Source organism: Motacilla alba, chromosome 1, assembly GCF_015832195.1.
Source record: "Motacilla alba alba isolate MOTALB_02 chromosome 1, Motacilla_alba_V1.0_pri, whole genome shotgun sequence".
In the NCBI taxonomy this organism is placed as follows: Eukaryota; Metazoa; Chordata; class Aves; order Passeriformes; family Motacillidae; genus Motacilla; species Motacilla alba.
Window position 1 is genome coordinate 4765443 of NC_052016.1, and position 26791 is coordinate 4792233.

Below are 26791 nucleotides of genomic sequence, written 5' to 3' on the forward strand. Positions count from 1 at the left end.
GTGGAGATCATCATGGAGGACTTGATGATCTCAGAGGTGTTTTCCAGCCTAACTGATGCAGTGATCCCGGAGGAAGGGCTCTGCCAGGGCACCTTTGAAGATGTTTTACTCGTGTCCCCAAGGGCAGTAGCCATAGTGGGGACACAGATGTGGCTGCCGGTGGCTCCCGAGCACCGCCTGTGGTAGCGGCTGCTTGTCTGGTTTGGGGGGAATTCCCACTGCATCCGAGGGGTCTCTGAGGGGCTTCGTGCTGGCGCAGCAGTCAGGTGCTCCCCCCAAAAAGGCCTTGGGGTTGTGCAGGCATTGCCCAGGTCAGCAAGATGGGAGAGAGGTGCAGGCAGCCCTAGAAATGCCCATCTCAGGGCAGGGAGCCTGGCAAATCATGGAATGGTTTGGGTTGGAAGGGACCTTAATGACCATCCTGTTCCAACCCCCTGTCATGGGCAGGGACACCTTCCACTAGAGCAGGCTGATCAGAGCCACATCCAGCCTGGTCTTACACACTTCCAGGGATCCAGGGACAGCCACACCTTCAGGAAACCTGTGCCAGATCCTCACCACCCTCACAGTAAAGAATTTCTTCCAAATATGTATTGAAACCCTACCTTCCTTCAGCCCTAAGGCCATTCTGAGAATGTGACCATGAGTTATTGACCTGGGGAACAGCTCAGTGCCTCAACAGCTGCATCCTCACTGTTGTGAACAGGGCTCGATGGTGTAGAACACAGGCTGCAGGTGAATTTGATACACTCCATGCAAATCATCTCACAGTAACTCTTAAAAAGTTGCTCCAGGTTATTCAGAAAGTTTAAAAAACCAAACCAAACAAACGAAACCACAGAAATCCTTGCATGAAAGCAGATCCTGAAAGGCCTTAGCAAAGAGAAGGTCCTCAGGAATGCAGCCTGTGGCTCTGGAAAGTCCAAGCAGCAATTTCTTCTGTATCTATAAAAAGTACCAATACAGAGAAAAGCAGTTCAAGGTAGTTTATTTTAGGACATGAGATTCACCCTGAAGTGTTCCATGTGTTTCAGGCCACTGAAGGGGTTGAGACAGCTGTATGTCTCCATCTGCACATGGTATATAGAGCCATTTGGAGAATATTGCATGCTGTAGAAATAGGAAAAATAAGGAATAGGATGTTTTAATCAAGTGGTAAAAGTGACAGAAAAGACTTTCCAACTGGATGTGACTGCTCTAAAGCTGAGGGACCAGTTTCAGCATTAAAAAGTCAAGGGTCTGTCTCTCTGGTAAGAAAATGGACCATGATTAGAACGTGGGGTGGAATTTATGAAAAAAAATTCAGGAAAAACACTGAGCAACTAAAAACAAATCAAGAGAAGAGCCAGATATTTTATATTTGCCATAAATACACTGAAGCAGCTGTCTCATTACATTGTTAAAAATTCACAACTTGCAGAGAAACATCCACATCAATGACAAATTACAGAATCAGAGAGTCACAGAAAATTCTGAGTTTAAGGGACCCCCAAGGATCATCAAAATACGATTTCTGACTGAAATGACACTGGTTTTTCCCTACCCTCCATATTCTAATTTTGCTGCAGGAGAGTTTACTAGAAAACAGTGTTCTTAAACAGAACAATTATTTACTCTAAATCATAGTTTGCTTTGTTAACTACATCTGAAATATGCTATAAAATGACATTTGCACAAGTAATCAGTAGCCCCACTGGTAAACCATCAGTTGGAAAAACACGTGGAATAAGATTGTGGCTTTCATCTGGTGCAGATAAATTATGGGATGGCACAGAGTGTGAAAATGGTGATGTTAAGGAGGCCTGGCCCTTGATTTGGGTCTCAGAGAATGCCAGGGCACATGTGAGGCAAAGCTATACAAAAATCCACCAATATTTGGAACAGAAGGACTGCAAGCACTGACAAACTGCAATTGTAGCTGTAGTGGTTTTGGTTTGTTAATTTAAGATTTTCTGGTTGAGGATGTCTTAACATCCTTTAAGACTGATCCTTCTATTCTTTTAGCTACATTAGCTGCATAAGCAGAATCTATAATTAGATTGAAAGGCTCCTGAAATAGCTGAAATGCTCTAACTACTGCTGCTACTTCGACAGTTTGAGGAGAACCTTTGACTGTTTGAATGTCTGATTCCCATGTTTTAGTTGTTTGGCCATGTCATGTTATTACTGATTTGTGTGTTTTCCTGGAGCCATCAGTAAATGCTGTTATGGCATTTAAAGGCACTTCACTTAACATGGGTTTTTCTCTAAGCTCAGTTTTGCTTGCAACAGCAAGAGGTGTTACCTCTTTGCTGCCTGGAAAGGAAAAAAAAAAGAGTTTTTGGGTTTCTTTTGCCTTTAACGTGTTTTTCGCAGAGGTGTGTGCAGCTTTTTAGTGGTTAAAACAGATTGTTAATTACACAGAAGCTTTGTATCACTTCTGTGAATGCTTCTTATGCGAAACTACTGGAGCAGCCAAGGAGGGATATCCGTACCTTTCATGCCTTTCAGGAGGGACTGGAGAAGAGGCCCTGAGTCAGCTGTTGTGCCTGAAGAAGTGCCAGCCTTGCAGCAACCACTGCAACTTCAGCAGATGGGCATCGAGGTATGGAAGTGCCAGCACAGATGGATGTGCCAGATCCTGAGAGATGTCAGACAGGCACCTCAGAGAAACTTGCAAGGCCAAGTGACAGCTCCAAGCGTGTTGGAAACTATCTAAACATGATGTGTGAGGCAAATTACAGGGATTTGTAATTGCAGCACAGCTCTGCACTCAAGATTCCCTTTCCTTCACCAAGGCAGCAGCCAGGTGAAGAATGGTTTGGGTTGGAAGGGACCTTAAAGAAAGTCTTAGTTCCAACCTCCCTTCCATGTGCAGGGACACCTTCCACTATCCCAGGTGGTCCAGAGCCCCAAACAGCCAGGCCTTGGACACTTCCAGGGATCCAGGGGCAGCCCCAGCTTCTCTGGGCACCCTGTGCCAGGGCCTGCCCACCTCACAGGGAACAATTTCTTCCTAATATCCAATCTAGTCCTGCCTTCTTCCAGCTTAAGGCCATTCCCCATTGTCCTGTCACTACATGCTCTTCTGGAAAGTCTCCCTCTACTACAAGGGAGTTTTGGTGTACATAATAAACTGATTTAAAAGATCTCCACAGCAACACCAACACCAATTGGCACTGAAGCCATTAAAATCAATCATGGTGCCTGGGAATGAATACACACCAGGAATTTGCTGCATTAGGGCTTAGCCCAATCAGTGGGACACAGATTATTCCTCATCCCAGCTTTGAGAATAATTCTCATAAATCAGCACCAATTTCATAAGGAGAGCCACTTAATCAATTTCCTGAGATCTGGCAGTGATTGGGTTTTTTTCTCTTGCAAGGGACAAGAGGAGCTGCAGCGAGGGTTGGTATAAAAGCAAAATTATGATGTGATCAGCCTAGCAGTGAAGTGACAGCAGCTGGAATATTAACATGGAAACAAACAGCTCGTTTAGGAATGGCAAGCAGAGAATGATGTTTGTTGTATCAGTGACGAGCAGACATGCTGAAGACTGAAAGGTCAAGAAGAGGAACCCCTTGGAGAAGCCCAGTCAGTGATCAAAGAGAGGGGGAGAAAAAGGTAAATGCTGTTGTGGCAAGACCACCGAAGGAGGAGATCAAGTGGAGGAGGCTTTTTGTGAGCAGCAACTGAAGTCGCCAAAAGAGCCAATGGAGTTTTGGTGATCCCCAGAGCTCTTTTGGGAAGGGAGAGCAGAAGCCTATTGCACAAGTTCATGGAAATGTTTTTATGCAAAGGGAGGAAAGCACCGCCCAAAAAGGATCACTCCTTATTTTAACTGCATGGGATAAGCCACAATTTGGACAGAACCATATTTCAAATGATCTTCGGCAGACGGAAAAATAAGGAAAGAAAGTGAAATAGGAAGGTGGCCGATAAGGGCAAGTGCTAAATTTTGCAGCCAGGCAGGAGGAATAATCTGCTTGAGTGGCCATTACCTGGACAGGAATTGTGTGGAGTGGAAGGGACGACTACAGTGCCAGGCAGGCTCAACGTGAGTCAACAAGGCCCTGCTGTTGTGTAAAAAGCAAACATCATACAGGGTTAAGCAAACAGGGATCCAGCCTGCAGGACACATGGCGCTCCCAGCACCCATGTGCCTGGGGAGGTACCTTGTCCCACCTGGAATGACGTGGCCCATGTGTGACGTGGCCTGGGGAACACGAGAAGTTGTAGAGAGAAATACGGGCCCGGAGTAAAGAGTGAAAGAAGTGAAGTTGTCAGAGAAGAGAAAACAGACTCTCAGAAACCTTGCTCAAATCAGCTACAAGTACTACAAGGGGAAATAATGTAATTTGCTGCTTGCTCTGCACTGCAGGCCTATTCCCTTTGCTGAAGATGTTTTTTTGGTGAGGTGTAACAGCTGCCACCACACATGTGCTTGAGAATCCCAGGGCTGTTCAAAAGACCAAAGACTGGCCTCCTTAGAGGCTGAGCAAGGAAGGCAATTTAATGTCTCTTTATTGTGGTCATGAAAGGGTAAAATATAACAAGTTAAACCCTTGCAGAATGAAAAAAATGGCCCAGACATTCACGAGACTGTTACTTGGTGAAATTCTGGTGAGACTTTGGAATTTCCCTCGCCCATCTTCAGTCCAGCATTGCAATAATTAATGTTGCATGCAATCCACAAGGCAGTAAGGGCTGACTGCTCACTCTCCACAAGTGCTTCGTCCAGAAATCAGTTCCTCGTGTCCTGCCTAGAGTCCCTTTATCACCTCCTCTCTCCAGGACTTTTTTCCTACAACACAGGAGCAAACATTTTGCATGGTCACTGAAAAGGAAGGAAAAAGGATGATGGAAGATGCAGGACTGTTTTGATCAGTGAGGTTCTCTCTCATTTCTCTATAGGCAGGAGCAGCATTAGCTCTCAAGGAAATGGGTGGCAGAGAAGGGAGGAGCAGGGCTCCCCTTGGCTCTTCCCCCAGCCCCCAGGCCCAGGAGCAGGCTGGTGCAGAGCCTGCAGTGGGAGCAGCTCCTTCCCTCCCTTCCTCTGCCTGGCCAGAATCCCAGACAGCTCCAGGAAGACAGTGAGAAGGATCTGAAACACATCCAATATTCAGCTGAATAGGTAGCAAGACTTGAAATGAAGCCGGGTGCTGGCAAAAGCACAGCAGGCCTCAGCCTGGCAGACGAAAGGCTTTTCCCTGAAAAACAAGGAGGCAGGGAGACTCCACTGCTGCCTGCTGCCTTTCACCCCACTTTGTCTCGCTGCTCAACCAGAGCAGAAACTAAATTTTTTTTCCCTCCAGACTTAACTACACTTGCAGTTGTGGAAGTGCAGAGCTAGAAGAGCCCTGCAGTGCTTGGGAAAACAGTGTTCTGCAGACGTCTGTCATTAACACACAGGTTTGTCCCAAAGGAACCTCTGGATCACAGTATTTATCCTTCCTAGGGAGAACAGCTGGAAGAATGCTGCTAAGGCACTTGGATCACACGCACAAGCTGCTGCCCACCCCTCACTCACATCCCACCACTTCATCAGTTGTCCTGTAAAAACAATCTCGTGGAAAGCAAACACCCAAACAACACAAATTATGCAGAAGTACCAACCCGATCCTCAGCAGAGCACCAAGAAGCAGTTGCTTGCATCTGAACAGTCAGAGATAATCAGAGATAAGCACACCCTGCCCCCTCCTGCCTTTGATACCTCAAAGGAGCCGCTGGCTACCGGAGCCAGGCTGCTGGCAGCTGACCTGGGCTCTTGGCTGCCGCCCTTGCACCCGATCCCACACATCCAATTTACAGTTGAAACTTGAGATCAATTGAATTAACGCCACTCCTGGCAGAAAGCATCAGCTGGGAAACAGGGAGCTGCTAAGGCAGGTCTGCTGCTGGAGAACCACAGGACTGCAGGGTGGGACTGTGCTGGCCTCTTGCTCGTGGCCCTTCTTGCTAAGGTTCTAATTTTGTGAAAAATGAAACGTGAAGGGTTAACGGGATCAGAAGATTTTGGCTGATGAGCATATTGCTGACAAGGAGGGACTGTCTACATAGCTGAGGAGATTTGCTGAATTTTCTATACAAGTGCCTTTAACACAATGAAAATCACAAAATGTAAGAACAATTTGGAGACACTTTCACCACTGACAGGGCCACACGGGTTGCCCAGAAAGTTGTGCACTCCCTGCCCCTGGAAGTGTTCAAGACCAGGCTGGAAGGGGCTCTGAGCAACCTGGTCTAGTGGAAAGTGTCCCTGCCCATGATGGGGGTTGGTCATTAAGGTCCCTTCTAACTCAGATTATTCTATGCTTCATAAAAAAAAAAAAACAGTGAATTGGATGAATTCTGAAATACTTGTGGATAGCTTTAGAAAGCATCACGCATCAATTCAATGTGGAGACACATTAATTTTTTCCTACAGACATCTGAATGTAATTTTGGTATTTTTTTTAAAACTGAAATCCATTTGCTCCAGGGTAAGACTGTACAGTAACACAGCTCAGCTCCAGCCTTGCAGTAAGTGATAAATTCAGCTACAAATATTCTCCTCTGTGACAGCCTTGCCACTCAGCCATTACTTCCTTACCAGCTAAAAAGAAAACACCAGCCCAACTCTGCTTTTCAGCTGCAACTTCTCCTGACCAGGACTGTTTTTAGGGACTCTTCAGTAGAGCAGTGTCTGGAGGATGAAATTATTTACCCACAGCCTCCCCAGCTGCCACGAAAGCAGTTTCACTTCTAACGTATTAAGGACAACAGATTCAGTTTAAGGTGCTGATGTACAATTGTTAGCACCCAAAATTTTGCAGCCTGAATGGTGCAACGCCAGGAAGAATCATCTTTAAAATGCCACGACCCCCTTTGATTACCTAGTTTTTCAATTGAACACATTCCTTCTGTAAAAATGAGCTTTCTTGTCCTCTGCACACCACCACAACAGAAATCTGCAGGCTCTTCCTCACCTTAACAGCCTAACCAAAAGCTTCATCAATTGAAAGAACCCAAACCAACCCTCCCCAACTCCTAACCCCAAGATGCACTCTTAAAAATCCAACTCGATCATGTAAATATGGAGAGCCTGGGGTTGTTTCAGCTGAAGAGATGCTTCACCAGCTCTGAAAAACAGAAGGCAAAGAACGGCTAAAAAAATAGTTTAAGATATAAGAATTTGAAACTTTAGTCTATGTCCTCACTAGATATTTAGAGAGCGGCATCCAATCTAAAGGAAAGGGATAATTTTTGTCAGATTCTTATAAAAAAAAGGCTTTATTTTGAACAAGTTTTCTCCATTTGGTTTTACAGTCTCAACATACATCATATTCATGGACAAGCAGCATTTTCACAGAATAAGAGCCAAATACAAAGAGAAAGCCACTTGGGATTAACAGTTTCAACCTAATTGACTCAGACTTCAGAAAATCCTGTATGCTGTCACTTATTTGAGGTAAAGGAATTCCATAAATTAAGATCCACTGTTCAACAGAAGAGTCAACAATGAAATATTTGAGAAGAACCTTGGGGAGGAGGGGGAAAAACAAATCTTAAAAGACATTGTGGGCAACAAGAGAAGGGGGAGGTAGGATTTCCACTTGGTTTGTATTGGTGAACCAACACTTGGGTCTGTCAGGTGTAAATGTTTAACCAAACTGGTGCAGTTTAAATTTCAGATTTGATGAATTTTACTGGTAGCACAGTCTCAAAAGGAGAGCCTAACAAGGTATGTCATGAGCTGAGTTTATGTGCTGAATGCTGTCACTAGGCACCCATTGGAGTATCCCATAAAATCCACTGCTTTCATTGCCCATTCCAACATATTCCAGTTAATTGGGGGATTTTTAGGCAGCCGTGCAATCAGATCACAAAATTATACATTTGGTAGAATTCTAGAATGCTTTCTTCAGTAAAATTGTAATAGGGGAGACAGAAAAATCCACCCTCCACTATCTGTTCATGCAAAAATATACCTGCAGTGAAACAGGATTTAGATTAACAGATTAAAGCCATTACAGGGACACATTTTTACTTGTTTTAAACTAACTTTGTAGAACAACTAACTTTTAAACTAGCTTTATAGAGCAAATCTTAAACCTTTTAAAAACTATCCACAATGTATTAGATGCTGTTTAAAAACCAAAAACTATCCTCACCTTTTGTAGTTTGAGATTTAAATTAGCTCACCAATAATCCTGAATCTCACTTAAGAGAAATATGGAACTGGATTAATATCCTGTAAACTCTAAGAACTAAATTAGCAACGTGAAATTCCTAATGCCCAGCAGAAATACATTTCATCTCAGTCATTTAATGGCAGGCACTGCTCAGTTTCTTCCAGCAAAGCATCATTTGATTTATGTACTTACAACAAAACATCATGTGGAGATGGGCTTCACTGCTTGAGTGATATTTCTTCAAAAAGGGTCCTGGCACACCAAAAGTTCCAAAGTCTGGTTAGCCAAACCATCCAGTGGGAGCAAAAAAAATTCAAATTGAACTGGTGCAAAAATTTAGTTTAAGAAGCAAAGCAGATTAATTTAGAAAAGCTCTTTTTTTGATATTGTTTTGTTTTCCAAGTTCCAGTAAGAAAAATGGTTTTATACTTGAGGCAGAAAGAAGCTGGTTTGTTAATCACCCGACTATGTGATGCATCCGTATCCTATTTCCATTTTTAAAAAAGAATCACCAAGGAGCAGAATTATCATTTAGCAATCTGGCTCAGAACGAAGGAAGCTCTAGCACATTCTCTCCCCCACTGGAAAGCGGTGTTTTGTTGCGTAGCTTTGTGTACACACAGTTCCATTTTGCAGAAATATGATCAATGGCCAAAACTTCTTGCTATGTTACACTTTGAATAAAAGCAGACATGAATGAGGTGAAACTGCAAGTCAACCATTGTACAAACTGTCTCTCAGAATGCCAATATTTCCACTGGAGCTTTAATGCTTTGGGACACAACCTACAATGTTCAGTGATTGAGCAATTCAAGATCAAAAAAAAAAAAGTATTTGTGAAGGAACTGCCATCTGTCCATTAGCTTTCATCACGCTCCAGACTATCAGAAAGGTGGAAATAAGATTTATTTTCCACTAGCATCCAATTAGTTATCTATCACCTTGAATGCTGACAAAATGCTTTTTATTAAATGACAGGTGAGAGAGCATAGATTAGAAATAAAAAAGTCTGTTAAGAAATTTGATCCTTGCATTTCCTTCAATAGCATTTCTCTATTATGTCGCATGGAGCATAATTTTGGTGGTTTTTTTTTCATAAAAACCTCACCTGCCTATTATGAATCATTGCAATAAAAATATTATCTTTTTCCACACTGCACAAGGCAACTTTCTTTCCAGCTAAAGAAAGGAGTTTAGTCAAGAATTATAAAAACCTGAACTATGAACTCTGGCACAGCCAGGAGCAGCCACTCAACTATGCCAGAGTGCTTAGAAAATAGGCAGCCAGGAGTAGCAACTCAACTACTCCAGAGTGCTTAGAAAATAGGCTTTAGATTTTACACCAAGAAATTGGATTTATTGTAAATGCCACAGTCACATTGATAGACAGAGCACAGACTTCTGGTAACAAACAAACATACATTTTTGTAACTAAGCGTTTCTACTCAGTAAATAAATGCATTTCGCACAGCCTTCCTCTTAAATGTGCCTAAACTAACCTAAGTAAGCAGACAGCATAGCAGAAAAGGGAAACTTATGTGAGTAACTGTTTCTTAAGCAGTATATTATTTTTACTATGTATATAATATTTTATATTATATACACACACATTTTCATCAACAGTTCAAATTATACCCGAATAAAATTAAAAAAAAACCCAAACCAGAACTGGCGCTCCTCCAATACATTTACCACCTTTCCCTCAGGCAGACTTATCCAGGTATTTGTCAAGATAGAGGAATGACAGTTAAAAAGACTCCCCCCACAAGAAACAAGTTACACAAAGAATACTGTATCACTACAAATTTTTTATTCAGAAGCCCATCTTTAAAAAAAATGTCATTATGAACTTGTTTGGTCAAACTACAACACTTTCTAGCAGACATACAGTAAAAATGGCATGGCTCAGAATCGACCGGATCGTTCACGATCCCTTGACCGCCTCCTGTCCCGCTCGCGGCCGCCTCCTCCTCCTCCTCCGCCTCCACGGCCGCGATCTCTGGATCTAGACCGGCGTTCACGGGACCTCGACCTGGATCGATGCCTTCAAAGAGAGTTTGGACATTTTATTGTTTCATCCAGGCAGGGATTTACTTACAGAACACGTAATTAACAATGGGAGTGATGAGGGAGAAGAAAGGCGGCGTGTCATTAGAAGGATTGGTTAATTGGCACTTGGGCTGCAAAGCCCAATGTATTTGCAAACTGCCCAAATTTCATGCTGGGAGTCAGCACAAACAGGTACAAGAACTCCCTGCAGTCACCTCTTACAATGGATGTGCAAACCCTAAGGAGAGACACGGTGACACTGCTGTTATTTAAAGCAGGAGAAGGGGACACCTGCTTTGGCAGACAGGAATAGCTCCTAGCAACACACACCAAAAGCCTACAGCTGCTTCTAAGTCCACTTGTATTAAATCAATTGCATTAATTAGCAATTACAATCCAGTTCTCTGTTATTGCTCTCTCTACATGATTTCTACCCCCCCAGGACACGAGCACTGCCAAATCATCTTCCCTGCCTCTTAGGTTGATAAATCCAGGAAGGGAGCTAAAACCACCCAGAACATACTGCTATCACAGCGACTACCAATCAGCATTACTGAACCTGAGAGTTCCAGATCTGTAACAGTGACCAAAAGGTTACTATAAAAAACACACTTGGTCTTTTTCATAAAGCATTCAAATGTATGAAAAATGTACTTAGCCACAAATACATGTGGCTAAGCAACACAATCTGTATTTTCCGAAGTTAAAATCATCCTCAGATTCTGAAACACTGGCAATTAAGAGATGTTTACAGGAGAAACATGTTCACAATCCCAGGCTCCTTGTGTGATTGACAGAAATCTACAAAAATCATACTCTATAAAAAAGCAAGATCAAAAATTTTATAGGCCTATTCCAAATAACAAGGTCTTAAATGCAACCAGATTGAATCCAGTTCCAAGTGAACCATCATAGCAACAGCAGTGGTAAAAGCCTTTCTGCAAGGTACCTCAATAAATGAATAATTTAATACATAATAAAATGTCTTTATCAATTATTTTCTACCATTAAGTGAAATTACTTCTCCTTTCTCCTACTGGGAATTCCTATCGAGGGACACACTGTGAAGCTAAAAGCGAGCTCCATACAGTGACTGGCTGGTATTAACAGTAAGAAAAGAATACCAGCTACAACATTTCACCACTAACAGTTAAGGCAAATAAGGCTGGGTCCTGAGTACAATCCACAGATATGCTTGACTGCACAGAATGCTGAAAGCTGCCTATCTGCTACCAAAAATGCCCATTGGCCAAGTAGCCTGCATCTAACAAAGGCCATGAGCAAACACATTTAGAAGAAAATATAACAGAAGAAGCATAAAGCAACTTCTCCCAAGTCATGTCCATCTGTACACTTTAGAATTTGGAGATATGAACAGGTAGGCCTATGTCTTCAGTAACTCAGTGAGTCTTCTCCTTGAACCCTGCCTTCCACACCAACCTTCAGAATCCACAGCACTGCAGAGCAAGAAGCACCATATTTTTAGAGCCCTAATCCTTTGTTGGAAACTGGCCACTTGCCAGCTTGACTTGATGCCCTTTGGCACGTGTCAGAAACGCGTCAGAAAAAACAAGAGCGCTTGGCACAAGTTTAAAGATTTGCCTTCAGATTTTTTCAGCAACTGATCCTTAAATTACTTGTTTTAGTAGCATTTAAAAACAAACTTACTTTTTACGACGCCGCCCATACAACTCGCGCCTTAACTCTCGAGAAATGGGCTTCAAATGCATAAAGTTGCAGAAACCTCCTCGTGTACACTCTCTGAAACAGAATTCAAGAGGCACAGTTAGACCTCCCAGCTCCACCTGCTAAGACATCAACACCTCTGATACTAAACACAGTATATTACGAGCATTGTTTACTGACACTGCCGCACTTCTAGGAGAAAACCCCCAAAAGATGGCAGCAGTCAAGAGGTTCACTGCAGTCCTCCACACTACTGGTCCCTGAAGTGGTTTTCTTCCTGCACTCAGCTACATGAAATCCAGAGCCAAGCGCCCTCCCTCCCCGCTGTCAAAGGCAAGAGAAGGCCCTGCTTTACCCCATCTCGTATTGACGGCAGCAGGCCTCTCTGAAGTCAGTCACAGGGGAGAGCTCGGCATGGATGGGCTGCCCGTTAAACCAGCGATTGTTCAGGTCGATCACGGCCTTCTCGGCATCTTCTTCACGGCGGAACTGAAAGCAAAACCAGCCTTTTCAGAGAAGCAACAGGAGGAGATAAAAGATTCCTACCAAATCAGTTGTGTGATATCTGAGGCTCAGGGTTCTCGTAATGAAATTAGAAGCTACTTCAGATTTCTTGGACAGTCCATCAAATCAAGGGTAAATATGTCAGCTTTTCATTAGCTGGGACTCAAGGGCTAATCAAAACATTGATTTTCCTCTTCATTATGCTCTGTTTGGTCTTTCAAGTGGGAAAGTTAGTCAATACAAGATACTGTGTTTCCTTAGTACAGCTTTGAACCAAGAGAATGCTTACAAATACTTTCTGGAGCAACATATTCCTGATGTAATGCATTTTTTCAAACATTTAAGCGAAATTTATATAAAAACTGGAGCTCGCATTCATTTAAATGAGAGTTTACAAAAAACAGATCCTGTTTTATGATGAGTGTAAAATTTAAATTTGAAATGCCTTTTCACAGCTAATTTTTTTTAAACAACTTTTTTTTTTCTGATTATGACATACACAGTCAAGAATTCCAGGTGTGAAAATACTTTCCAGCTGAGGGAAAGTATTGCCAAAATATTCCAAGGAACTCTCTCACACCTCCCCCGCACTGTGAACACACAGTAAAATTTCTGCAGGTGACAACTTTGTACTCATTATTCAAGAGATACCAATGACTTTTTAAAGTTAAACCTAAGTGCTCCAGTTAGCACCTTGAACCACCGAGCTACTGCCAAATCTAACATGGTCACATATATGGTGTTTAACTGGGAAGTTAGAAAATTATTGCTCCTGTGGCATATAAAACCTCTCTGACACTGATGTGCTTAAAGGACAGCATGATGCTAAGACAGAGCCCACATTAACCCTGCCAAACTAAACAGTCCAGTAGTGGTGACTGCTTATAACTATGTAAAATAAACAAAAAATTAATGTTTCTAAAAGTTACATGTATTTTGACTTTCAAGAAAGCTTCTCAAGCTTCTTTTGGATTCCTTTAACATTTTTACTCTAAATTGTGAAGTTGGAGAGTAGCTTATATACTGAAGAGCTTTCCTGAAGAGCAAAATGAAATCTACAATCACACAGTAGTTTTTCAAATTCTAAACCAATGACCACCACCCCTCCTGACTGCATGAACATCTCTTCATCCTACCTTTACGTATACATTTCCAACTAGATGATCTCCAAGGTTATCACAAACGTTCATCTCCTCAACTTCGCCGTACTTCTCCTCCATTTCTGTGAAGACCTCCTAAGCACAAAGCAACCCAGCACAAGTTTGCAGCACGTTACTTGTAAGTACAGAAATATTGCATCTACCTCTAAGTAAGTCTAAGAAAGACCTTCCTTGGAAAAAAGCAAGACCACTTGATTATTTTAACATTTTGGGGTTTAAAATGAATACTTTCTTGGCCATCTGTAAGCACAGCACTACCAAGATACGAGTAAAACCTATGGAAAACACACACAGCATTTACAGAATACACAGGATGCACTGAAAACACAACACAGAAACCCTGATGCCAGCTTCAGGTACTTTGTTTTTATACAAATAATTAAGAATATGTAACATTTATAAAAATGGAGATTATACAATCAAAATGCTATGTCACTTAAGCTGTTGATGTTGAACAAAGACTATTTCAAGCACTCCAATTAAGGTCAAACTAACCAATGGTTACACCAGGAAATATTTAATACAAAGCTGTATGTTTTATAGGAACACCCAAGGAAATAAGTTGGTTTTTTTCCTGAATCTATCTGTGCTATCCACTACACCCATTTAATTATCTGTGGTGACAAATCCAGGGATGCTGTAATGCACCTTTACATACCTCAAAGAACTCATCATAATGTTCCTGCATCTCAACATCGCTCACAGCACCTGCAAAAGTCAAAGAGTCAGATCGATTAGAGCCTGCCAAGCAGGAAGGGGAGATTTTGATCAAACTACAAAACAATCTAGAGAGGCCATCTGGAGCATGAGAGACACCATATAGCATGGAGCTAACTAACAGGAATATTGCAAAATAAGGATGTGTGAAGAGCTTTGAGTCCCCAAAGTATCTGTCAAAATATTACATTGGTATGATCAAATCAAAGTAAGTTTTAATCAGAGCCAAAGTTGTATGCCACAAATTTAAAGGGGAAAAGAATTACTCTGAAATATCACTTGAAACTTAATGTATAGTCCCACTCTCTAATTACCAACAATTTTACCTAAACAGAAGGCAAGTGCTTTGTTACAATTTCATATCGTAAAATACTACTAAAATTTAGTATTCCTCTACTTTAAGGCAGAAATTTATGCCTACTTCTCTAGCGTATCTACTGGACTTTCAGAGCTCACAATGTAAAATAGCTCAGAATTTTTTTTTATTTGCTGAAAATAATCATTGAAATGACACACTTTTCTCAGTGCCCTCAATGCTTTGCAACAGAGAGCCATTTTCTACTTTGAGCGTCCCTTTATTTTTCTGTAGTCCTGCAGAACACCTTTCAGTGCAAGACAAGCCAGCCTTATATTCCAGTTGTTATTTTCATGCTACAAGCTGGACTTCAAAAACGAGTGCTGCTTGCCCGCTGCTACAAAACCCAACGTAAGTGTGGCTTATTTCTCAAAGCATTAAATGTATAAAAATGAGTTCCATTTATTTCTTCCAGTCTACAGCACTTTAAACAAGCTGTATACATTAAAGCCATTAGATTAGCTCTTCAGCAGTTAAGTGGTTTATTAAGATCAAGCAGAGCAGTTTTACAACAAACCCTGCATTTTATGCTAGAAAAATATGCTAGTGTTTAAAATTACAAACCAGACCGGCTTAGTTAACAGAATGTGAAAGACAAGAAACTGAGCCAATAAAGCTGAGTTTATTCTTTTTCAGGCTGGTATGAAAAAAATTTTGGCTAGTATTACCACTTGGACAAACTTTACATTTTTCTTCAAAGGCTCTAAAATTAACCAGCCACGCTCTCTGGAACTGCAGTTCCTGTTCTTCCACCCAGCTCACCTCCACAAGAGGTTAAGGGGCATTTGGTTAATAGTTTAGGCTGACAGAGTTTCTGCATTTGAGACGTGTTTGCTTTTAAGAAATTTCTTATCTCCCATTATAGCAAAATAAGGAGTATCAAACATTAAACCAGTAATTCTAGGCAGTTTAATACTTAACTATATTCCCAAGGTTCTGCCAACATCACTGATAACAGCTTACTAACACCTAGGGATTTTTTTGTTTTGTTTCTAAAGGTATCAGACAGGGGCTCTGGGAGCCTCAGTGGGAATAACTACTTTTTACCAGGTGGACAAGTGCTAAATTTTTTTTTTTGTCAAATTAGGATATCACAGGCAACAGTTAGTTAATGACTACTTCAATGACCTTCTAAAGTGGGAGGTATACATATGCACAGGCTTTACAAACATCCATATTCCAGGGCTAATGGTATCTGAACCATAAGAAGCCCAATTACTAATTAAAATACTCAGAAAAACTACTGCTGTTCCAAACTAAGGTTAATCCTCTACGACGGCAATAGAAAGGAAGACAGTTAAGCAACAATGACAAGGCATTAAATAGCTACCCAAGTTATCCATTTAAAATACATGCAATACTTAAGTAGGGACAAATATCAAAAACCAAGGAGCCAGGAGTTTCAGCAAACCTACTGCTTGCAGAGCTCCAGCTCTACCCCAGGAGGTACAGTCAGGCTCTGGCACACAGCTACTCGCTTGTCACAACAAACTAGAGCTGGATACCAGCATTTACAACACTGGAGGATCTGTGCAGGACTCTTGCAGCTGTAAATCTAAACAGCTCCACAGACCAAACTGCTGTAACTCTGTGCAAATTAGTTACCAGCGCATTGAGAGTTCAGGGAGACAGTGGAAACACCCAACCAGAAATGTTTTGGTCTACTGAAACAGTGTTAACTACTAAGCAGCTGCAAGGAGAGCGCCTACAAACCAACGGAACTGGTCAAGCATCTAGACAAAATGACACAGTTCATTTACATGTCCAGCTTGATTGTGTGACAAAACCACAAATTACATAATAGAGCCATTATTCCTTTCAGAAGCAAGAGAGATAGTGTTGACTTTTAAGTTAGTGGCCGATTCACAGAGCACTTCTAATCAAATGCTGGTAACTAATCTGAACTGGTCTATAAACCAACAGTCAAAAAAAGAAAAAAAAAAGAATAGCCAAACAAAGCTTTATTACCACACAGTAAATACTCACTTCAACAAGAAAGATTAGTTAGAAAAGAACACCGACCCTTTTTTGGTTCTAAAACTTTTTTTTTAAATCTTATTTTAATATCGATGATTCAATTACAATGATAAATCAGTTAATCGCCGATCAACAATCCTGGGCATTAACTGCTGCCAGTCTCACAGGAGGAGTGTTTGCTTATGCCCATTTCTATCTCAGGAGGAGTAATTTAATTACTTCATACCATACTCAAATGCCTTCTCCTCCTCAAAAGTACTTTAAAAAATACTTGTCTTAGGTATATATGCCAAATGGCATTAGAATTTGAATTTTCAAAGTATGGAAATAATTTTAAGCGTGCACCCATCCAAAAAGGACAGCTGCCAGAAGGGGTTAGTCAGTCATGGTGTGTTCTTCCAAAGTGCGCTCCCTAAATGGAAGCTGCATTAACCCAGGACAAATTTATGCATGCATTCTGAAAAGTTTCAGTTCAAGTTCTCTTAACATTTACAGAGCAGGACATTTGTTCTGAATGAAGGCAATGTGTCACTGTCCTGCTCTTTCCGACAGTGGAACCTAATGGATAGCACAAAACATACAGAAAACCATTCCTAGGATGCAGGCAACTGGCAGGGAGAGAGGTGACAGGAAGAAAGCAGTGCAACCAACACTGCTTCACAGGGGAAGTACAATTTTAACCCTTTTTGATTAAAGTTGGTATTCAGATTCCCCCATAGTTTTGGGAGTAGGGAGGAAGATAGTGGGTCAAAAAAAAAGTTGGGTTTTTTTTTGGTTTTTGGTTTTTTTTTGTGTTTGTTTTGAACACATGTAACGAAACGTGGTCAGTTTGATCTGTTAAACTAAAATGGCAGACCAGTTTAAGTCGACACTGAGCTCTGACAATCAAGCCCAGGGAACCAGTGAAGGAACTTGTATGAACTTACAGCGCAAACCGTCAGCAGACTGGGAAGAGTTTTGAGGGTTACGGTAAATGTTCAAGAGGGCAATGGTCTGAAATACAAAACGCAACAACTTTATATTATGGAAAATAATTTTAACAAGAAACTGGTTTCCTTTAGGGTCGCTTTAGCCGAGTCTGTGCTGAAAGAGAGGTGGTTATTCTCTCCCAAGCAGGAGAACTTGCACTTAGCTGGTGACCTTTCTATATCAACCTAACACTGTAAAGTAATAGAGATCTCATGATACTCCATTATTGTATTCTTAATTTCACTCCATTCACCAATATTACTATAGAGGGGTTTTGCATGATTTCAGATAGCTCTGAAAATAGGTGGTATCCAAATGCAGCAGACACATTACAAACATAATAATTTTAATTTGGTATTGCTGAATGGCTGCTTAGTAGCAAAATCCCAGGAAAGGAAGTAATACAATAATTAGAGCATAACATGAAATCTCCATTTTCCTAAAAAGTTAAGATGAAAGAAAACCCAGTTTTGGGACTTACCGTACATATATACCTATTTATTTTTTTTTTTTTGTGTTTAATCAAGAATTTGTGAAATGTCTGCAGTTTAACCCTTTCAAAAGAATGCAGTGTTACCAAGCAACCAAGCTTCACTTTGCAACACAAAAGGGAATCTGCATCAAGTCCAATTTGTGCAGCCCTTTCTGCACTCAGAATTGCACACATTCCACAAATTCTTGATCTGTGCGCAAGAAGAGTTCCGTCACTTGTCCTGTTTGCAACAGCTTTATGTCAGCAGCTCAGAAGCCAACATTATTTTATCATAATTAGGAGTGGGCTCTTTAACACCATTCTTTAAAAAAATTTCTCCAACTGTGGGACTTACAGTGTGAGCCGTCAGCCGTCTGTGCACTGTTTTGGGGGTTACGATAGATGTTTTGAATCAAGATGGTCTGCGGGGAAAAAAAATAAAAAGGGGAATTCTACTGGCTGCTGTGCATATAATAGACAATTGCAAAGAGACAACTTGTTTGCAAACAGCTAAAAGTCATATTTTATCCTTAAGACTTCCTTTTGTATTTGCAGAGTATCTTCCAAAATTGTATCCAGACCATCATATTATGAAAACAGTTTTAATTAACCACCAAGAAAGAGCTGCGTTTGTCTCAACAGCCAGCCTCAAAATGGGAGGTGTGAGGCCCAGCAACCTAAAATGTCACACGAGGTATTCTGGAGATGCCTAAACTTTTGAGACCAGATTCACTACTGCAAGTCTAGGGGAAAAAAAAAATAAGTGTTATGTGCACAGCATGTAATAGATAATGCCACAGTGTCCAAAATGCTACACCAGACCCTAAGGCCTTTAGGCAACTGCTACATCTCGTTTTGTGCATCAGGGTTTTCTTGGTGGAATTTCTGTTTAAATAATATAATAGCATCATAGGTTCACATGTTTCCGATCCTTCAAATAAGGACAATATCCTTTTAGCCCTTCTGCTTTTTACTTGAAGAATTAGCCCAGGCAGACTTGAAACCTTACATTTGTACCGTTCTTCTTAAAATCAAGTTGTCTGAAAAAACAAACCATGTTTAAGTTAGTAAACTAATATTACAAAAAAATTCCAAACGTCCATATCACTGTAAGCAGCTCAAAAATTGAGATTTGATTACTTAAAACACAAGCTCAATGTTAGTCAGTATGAATGGCAATCCCCAAGTAACTTTAGCTTAGACATTATTATTATTAGTCACAGTAAGAATTCAGAGTTTTAAGAAGTCAGAGGACCAGCAATGTCACACCTACATATGCTACCCATTTAACATGTGAAAAAATACAAGTGTACCATCACATTTAAAACCACACGCTTGTTTTATTATGGGTCCAGCCATACCAACCAAAGCTTTTGTGGCCCAGGTTTAAACTACCTATGCTTCAGCCTACAGCCGGAGAGTGCCAGGAACAGGCATCTCGTTAGGGTGTTTCTGCTGATGGGGGTAATTTGATCACCCTGGATTGTGTGACCTTTCCTAACACAGCTCTTCTGTAAAGCAGCTGCACCAGCGAGAGCTGCACAAGGTTAAAACATTGTGCTGGTAACTTCCCATTAGCAGGATCTCCTCTCTGTTTTCTATCACAGCTGATTGTCAACCTGCACACAGATAAGGATTTCTGCAGACCCCACACGGCGCCGGGGAGCTGGGAGATGTCACAGCACAGCTGCCAGTAGGAGGCTGTGCAGCCCCAGACATCCCTGGGTGAATGGGATGTGCCCTGCTGACACGCTTCAGCTGGCATTGCTAAGCAGAGCCTAAAGCAAAGCTGAAGGCTGCTCTGACAGAAAGCTGTAGTTGCAAACCAACTTTTATTGGTTAAAAAAAGATGTAAGAGTTGTGGGGGTTTTTGTAGGGTTTTTTGGTTTTTTTTAAACTTAAAAGACAACTACTGTAGAAACTCTCTGCTTTAGGAATATTTTCCATAGTCAATGACCTAAATTTAGGTCTCTTAATAACCAACTGCACTTCAGCTTGTGCTCCATGTAGGTCAGCAACATGGGATAGTTTTGAAAATGGACAATACTCATTTGAAATACGATATCTGCATTACAGAATTTTAAAATCCCAGAAGCAAAGAGGTGTTTTTGTTGCTTAAGTAATGGAAGTCCCTATCCACCAGAAAACTTGAGATTCTCCCCCAGAAGTTCCCCTGCCCACTCACAGTTTACCTTGGTGATCCTGGCTCTGAACCTGTCACATGGATAGTACTCCCCTCCCTAATTTCTCCCCAAACCAGAATCAGCTCACATTTCTCATCAACTCTGCTCCTAAGCAGATGAAATGAACTTGCAGAAGACTCTGCTGTTATGTGAACTGTTTCTCTGTAGTTTTAAAACTACTGCAGTTGAAAAGTGCAGTAACTATCAAAGGCACTGTTGCTCATGTACAAAATTCCCAAAGAAATTCATCTGTGTGCCTTGACAATCAGCATTGATAGAAAGAGGAAAAAAATACATTTCTCCAGGAATGTAATTTGTGACTATTGTACAGCTCATGATAATAACAACAATGAAAATCCTGTCGCTCCCTGCACCTTTTCAAATTTATTTTTGTTTCTGGCAGACATGCAGTCACACATCATGAGCCAAAGACTAAACAATCTGTCATGCCAGTTGACAATTCACCCTCGGCAACCAGGCAAGTTGCTCTCATTAACCATTTCTTCCACATTCAAAGGAAGTATGCAAGTCACTCTTGAAACTTAAGAGCCTGGCTCAGAGAGCAAGTGTAATGACAGATGAGTCACTTTTATTCACTAATTAGCGTTCTTCTATTTTATGCATAAAAGGCTGAAGTTCCCACCTTTGGGACAGGTGGAATGAGCTGCCTTTGTCTGAGGTTTAAGAACTCTGGGAGGGTTTAAGTGCCTGAACACCACTGAGAAGGCACACTCACCTGAAGGTTAGCACTGGTTGGTCTCTACTACAGGCAAGCTTACAACAGCATCGCTTCCTGCAGCCATTAAGGGTGACAGGAGATAATTAGAAATGCTGGGAGAAGTAAATGGAATACCCCCAAAAAAAAAGCAAAGACCCAGATAAACTGGGGCTAGAACTGAACTAATTAATCTGGAGCTTGGTAATTATTCACTTGTATCTGAGAATCTATGTTTTAAAGAAGCCAGAGTATATTTCCACAAGAAAGAGAAAAAAGGGGAAACAAACCTGGCTAAATGTTGGTTTGTTGTGCAACCGAGAACATCTGTCTCCATGGCGACAAGCTCCAATTTTGAAATAAAATGAGCAGTTGACTCTGCAAGAAAAAAATGAATAAGGTAGTTACACACTGGCACAGAAACCATCAATTTGCAACAAAGCCTAAGCCCTAAATGTCTTTATCTTGATGTGGATAAGTAACACAGAAGAAAACCCACATCAGAACTGTACAGGAAAGCATTCCAACAAACCTGTCAATTTCCTTCTTTTACCCCTAATTTACAGCCAGAATCTGACCAATTTCCCCCAGAGTGGCTTCATGATTCACCACACACAAGTGATCTCTGTTTTACTCTTCTGCTTCTCCAGTCTTGTCTTTACATCAGTTTCAGTGGCTGATGGGATGGAAATTAACAAGAAAAACGGTCTGAAAATCGACACTGGGAGCTCTGTGGCTGAGCTGATGCAGGCCCGGGTCCAGGCAATAAAATGTGATTTCAAACTGACACAGTTGCACCTCTCTCACCTTTATAAACCACCTGTTCGAGTCATACTCTAAGGGTAACTCTACTACCAACACAGTATCCAAAATAATTCAGGGAAGAGAAAATCACGTTACAGAAAGAATACACATAAGCAAAATAAATCCATTTAGTTAAGCCATTTCCACGAATATAATTAATGATTTTAAGAGTAAGCTGCTTTTTGTTTTAAACCACAAGTTTTTTCTTGAATGATCCAGCTCAGGACACCTTGATAATGATCTGGGTTTAGAAATGCTACTGAAACTCCCACAAAAAGGTGTAATTCACACAGAACGATGAAAGAAAACCACAAGGAGTTTAGTTACCTTGAGAGGGAAATGCAAAATTCTGAAGGGCAAGAAAACTATTATGGGCTATATATGGGTAAATGAAATATTAGAATTCTCCTGGAAGAAAAATTATCATTCCCATAATTAACACCAATTATTTTCCACAATCCTGTGTAACCAACATCAACTCACGGAGGGGAGAATTATTAAGGTACTAAAGCACATCTGATCTCTAGTAAAGCATTCTACTGTAAAATTGCAACATGCTCACTCTTCATTATGTTTTGAAAACAAACACTTAGCATGATAAAATACTTACTGTCTTTTCTGAACTCTAACCTGAAACAAAAAGAAATACCTAACTACAAAATTTCCAATAGTGCCTCCAACTTCAGCACCTTCTGGAAGGTTCCGTTTGCTTTTTTTTTTTTTTTTTTAACAGAAAACAAGAGCTGCACGGGAATTTCGTGCCTGATTAAAACTCTGAAACTGTAATGCATTAAATTCCTATGTATCTCCTTTGTGTGAAAGGATGCTACAGTAACAGAGCTCAAAAGAGAGGCTGCCGACACTGCTTTCCGGGAATGGCAGCGCTACAGAGCAGAGCAGAAGCCCCACGGCCAGGGGCTGACAAGAGTAATTTAGTCCAGCAGCACATCGATGCCCCCTTTTCATTTTTACGAGTGGAAAAACACGCCGGTTTGGTCAGGCCGGTGGTGACCAAATTTTCGTTAGGAGGGTTTTGTGTGTGTGCTTCCAACAACCAGAGAAACTAGAGGCGTTCCCGGACGCGTGGAAGGCTGCAGGCAGAAGCCTGTAGGATCAGGATGCAGCAGTCGGGGAAATCCTCCGCACCCTGGGGAGGGGGGAGAAATAACCAGTCGCTGTCCTTGCAGCAGAGCGGGAGCTCTCAGGCTGCTGCGAGGCTCAGGGACACGAACAAAAGGGGAACAGGAGGAGGAGGAGGCGCTTTCTGGCAGGAGGCGGCGGGAAGCTCCGGCACCCAGCGGCCCCGGCAGGAAGGCGCAGCCGCGGGGGGAAGGGGGGAGGGCGGAGGGAGGACGGGGGAGGGCGGCAGCGCGCCACGAGGCGCGGCACACCCTCATGGCGGCCAGGGGAGGGGAGGGAGAGGAGGAAGAGCAGGAGGAGGAAGAAGTGGGGGGATGGGGAGGGAGTGCCCGAGAACGGCCCCGGCCCGGGAGAGGGGGGGGGGGGGGGGGGAGGGAAGCGCGTGGGCGGGGCCGCCGGGCGCGCGCGCGGGAACGCGCGAGACCCACGCGCCGCCGGGCGCGCGCCTGGGATGGGGGGGGGGCGGGGGGGGGAGGGGAAGGGCCTGAGGGAGGCGATGGCGGGGGGTGGGGGAGGGGAGCGGGGAGCGCGGCCGCCTCTCGCTTCCCTCTTCCCGCCGCGCTCCAGCGGGATGGGAAAGGCGGGGGACGTGGCGGCGTCCCCGAGGCGGGAGTGGAAGAAATGGGCGAAACGGGCCGGGGATCCCCCCGCAGGGAAGGAGGGGCAGGGAGAAGGGAAGCGGGGCTGACCGCCGCGATCGGAACAGGCCGCGTCCCCGCGCAACGCGCTACGGGCCTCCGGCCTCCCGTCGAGCTTCCCCCCTCCCTCCCGGGGGTACCGCAGCCGCGGGAGCGGCGCGGGGAGCGGGGGAATGGGGCCACTCACTTGTCCTTCTCGGTGCCGAAGATGGAGGCCAGGTACTCCGCCATCTCCCACCGCCCGCCCGCCCGCCGGACCGCCCCGGCGCCGCCGCCGCGTCACAGCGACCGCGCCGGAAACGCCGCGCTGAGGGAAGGCAGGGGAGGGGGCAGAGGAGGCGGGGCCCGCGCCCCACGCGGGGCCGCCGCGGCGCGCGCGCAGGGGCGGCGGGGCGGGGCCGGGAGGGGGCGGAATCTCCAGGCCGCGGGTTCGATCCCGCCTCCGGCAGGGGCTGAGGGGACGGGGCTGTCCGGGTCTCGCGGCTTCCAAGTTCTGAAGGGGTTTAAATTAAAACAAACAAACAAAACAACAACAAAAAAAACCTCAACAAAACCACAAACTTGCTTTTCAATCCAAAGCAGAGTAGAACCAAATTCTTTCTGATGGTTGTTTTGGGAGGTTCCACGGCATTGCAGGCCGAAAGCTGCAAGGCTGAACGCAGTGACCTGAAGTCTTTGCGATGGAGCAGCAATGCACGTGGGAGATTCCAGTACTGTACATCACTGAAAACCACGTCGGGAGATAAACTCACTGGCTCTGCTGATTCAGAAAACGAGACTGAGTGCTCAGTGTGAGACGAGTAAAATTCATCTCAGATATCTTGCGGTTCCGTGAAGCAGTGATAAATACACTCCACAGAGCTCACAGCTCCAGTTGGCCTGTTCACAGGGCAATGGAATGGTTTGGGGTGGAAGGGACCTTAAAGATCATCTCGTTCCGAGCCCCTGCCATTTGCTGGAGCACCTTCCACTATCCCAGGTTCCACTCCAAGCCCCATCCAGCCTGACACCTCCTGCAATTCCTGATTTGGTTTGAGCTGTGACCTGTCTCAGGACAGGGACAGTTGTCCTGACACTGCTCCATGCCCTTTGTGTTCTTCTTGTGCTCTTTAGGGGAGTAAAGCTCAGCTGCTCCCTGCTGCTCCCTGCTGCTCCCTGCCCCTTCCAGCAAACTTGCACTGTTTTTTCTCCAATGTTGTTGTTAAAGCCCTCAGCTGAAATATGTCAAAATACATTTCTCCTGGGGAATCAAGACACGTTTTCAATATTTGAAGCATGCTGGGTTGCGTGGTGGTGTGAGTCAGGGGAAGGGATCTCTGCCTGGCATGGTAACAGCAGCCAGTTTTTTTCCATGTTTCTTTTATTTTATACCTATCTGTGAATCTCAGGTTAGTGATTTATTGTGGGTTACTCCCTGCCCCAAATTGCTCAGATCTGTTGGGTTAAACGCTGCCCCAACCCCTCCTCTGTTTTGCTCTGCCTTCTTAAGGCCCACTGTCATCAACCCAGGACAAAATGGTGACACCCAGATCTGGTTTGGTGATAAAAGGGCTGAGAGGAAAAATAAGGAGGGAAGCAGCTGCTTTTAAGAGAAGAGGAAAGGCAGGAAAAAAATTGTGAAGCAAAAGAAAGCAGTGCTTGGATACAGAAAAAATATTAAACACAGAAACTCCTCCAGGGGGGTCAGTACATGAAGTATTTAAAGCATTCACTGGAAAATAGCACTTTCTTGTTGCCAGTGCCCAGAACTATGTGCTAAATAGGTACCTGGAGTTCCAGACCTGTGCACAGGACGTGGTTTCTCAGGTTAAAGGGATTTTGCTAACAGTGCATGTGCAGGGATAATTACTGACCCACAGCCAGCAAGCCCTTTGAACAATTTTGCCAGCACTCTGCTTGACACCTCTTGGAACAAGGCACAAATGTGAGGAATGAGAACCAATTTGAGATGTATTGTCAAAAAAATAATCTGAGAAGGCAGCCCGTGTACATTGGAACAGAGCTGTAGCTGGTAACCTCATCTAATCTCCTTGCATGCCTATACTTCACTAATCACCATGGTTATATAAGCAGATCTTTGATAATATCCTCAATTATAGCAACCCCAGGAGAGGCTGCACATCACAGCAGAGGGAAGGGTGAGGTCTTCGGAGCTGCACCTTCCACATGGGCCTGGGGGAGGACAGGCTGTGGCTTTGTTTCATCTCTTGGGGCAGCACTGGTGTGAAGGACTCTGCCAGCAAGCACATGGGGACAGAGCCTGTCTGAGGCCCCCAGGGGAGCCCTGGCCCTGTCACTGCTCTGAGGACACTGCTCTGAGGCTGGGGCTGAGCTGCATTGGAGCAGCCTGGCACCAGGAGCAGTGCCTGGGCTTGGATGAGTGGCAGGGAAGGGGAGATGCTGAGTCAGAGCCTTGGAGAGGCAGCAGTGCAGACACTGCAGAGCGTGGCTGAGGGATTTGTGTGTCTTAGGGAAGCTTTTCCTTGGAGAGGCTTTGAGATCCAGCCCCTGATTAGGAACACTGCTGATTTATTATCTGTTAGGGAGAGCTTTACAATTGTAAACCAGGAAAATTAATTAAGTTGCAGGGCTTTTAAGTTCAGCACAATATTTGATGTGATTAGAACTTTCATCCAGCAAGCTGCTGTGCAGTCTGGGGTCAAGGACATCATAATGGCAGTTGCTGTTGGTAAAAAGCCCTCTCTTCTTACAAGCTAGACAAAAGAGCCATCCTCCCCCTTTTACAGGGGAGTGAGCAGGTGATTTTCCTGTCATCGAGGTGGACAGGAGATGAGCAGAATGAGGGTAAGAATTTAGCCTCCTTGGTTCAGATGCAGGGTTCACCAGGCTGCACATGCAGTCTCCTTGCTCACACACGAGGCACCAGGACCTCTCAGCTGGCTGTGAGGGTGATTGCCCTAGCAGGGGACAGAAAGAGGAATATTCTGCACTCAGTGGAGAGCACTGGTGTGTTTGTGGCCTCCTCTGCTTCATGACTCAGTGCACAAGTAGCATCTGGTGCCCACAGCTGCAGCTTCACTTCTGGCTCCTCCAGAACCACCTCTTGATTTTATTTATTTATTTATTTATTTATTTACCCCATTGTTAACATCTCCTTATCTGGGTGCAAATCACTTGTTTCCTCCCTGTTCTGCCCCCCCATAGCCCTCCAGCTCCCCTTGCTAGGCAAGAATTCCAAGTTTTGTTCAGGATATGTGCTAGCCTGGCCCAGAAGAGAAGGTGTCACTGGAGACTGTAGTGATACC

At 43.5% G+C, this 26791-nt stretch overlaps 1 protein-coding gene across 8 annotated transcripts; it reads right to left on the reverse strand.

Annotated features, from left to right (window-relative positions):
- Positions 1-7230: 7230 nt before the first annotated feature.
- Positions 7231-23859, reverse strand: U2AF1 (U2 small nuclear RNA auxiliary factor 1). Of its 8 annotated transcripts, none has more exons than XM_038140994.1 (10): positions 23713-23842; positions 22358-22894; positions 21234-21321; positions 20965-21021; positions 18401-18467; positions 14214-14263; positions 13532-13630; positions 12247-12380; positions 11874-11966; positions 7231-10200 (listed from the first exon to the last, which is right to left on the reverse strand). In XM_038140994.1, exons 6-10 carry the CDS (start codon positions 14241-14243, stop codon positions 10062-10064), a joined length of 495 nt encoding a protein of 164 aa, XP_037996922.1. In that variant the 5' UTR covers positions 14244-14263; positions 18401-18467; positions 20965-21021; positions 21234-21321; positions 22358-22894; positions 23713-23842; the 3' UTR covers positions 7231-10061. The 8 variants fall into 8 exon arrangements, with proteins under 8 accessions (XP_037996922.1, XP_037996897.1, XP_037996876.1 ...); XM_038140969.1 differs by lacking the exon at positions 22358-22894 and adding an exon at positions 17531-17597 and having other exon boundaries at positions 23713-23796; XM_038140948.1 differs by lacking the exons at positions 18401-18467; positions 20965-21021 and adding an exon at positions 17531-17597.
- Between the last annotated feature and the right edge of the window lie 2932 nt (positions 23860-26791).

Coding starts and splice junctions, on each gene's coding strand:
- U2AF1 (XM_038140926.1), bottom strand. CDS start 23,756: ATGGCGGAGTACCTGGCCTCCATCTTCGGCACCGAGAAGGACAA. Junction 17,598..21,233: donor ACAAACCAACATTTAGCCAG/GTTTGTTTCCCC, acceptor TTTGTATTTCAG/ACCATTGCCCTCTTGAACAT. Junction 14,264..17,530: donor GTCTGCTGACGGTTTGCGCT/GTAAGTTCATAC, acceptor TGACTTTTGCAG/GTGCTGTGAGCGATGTTGAG.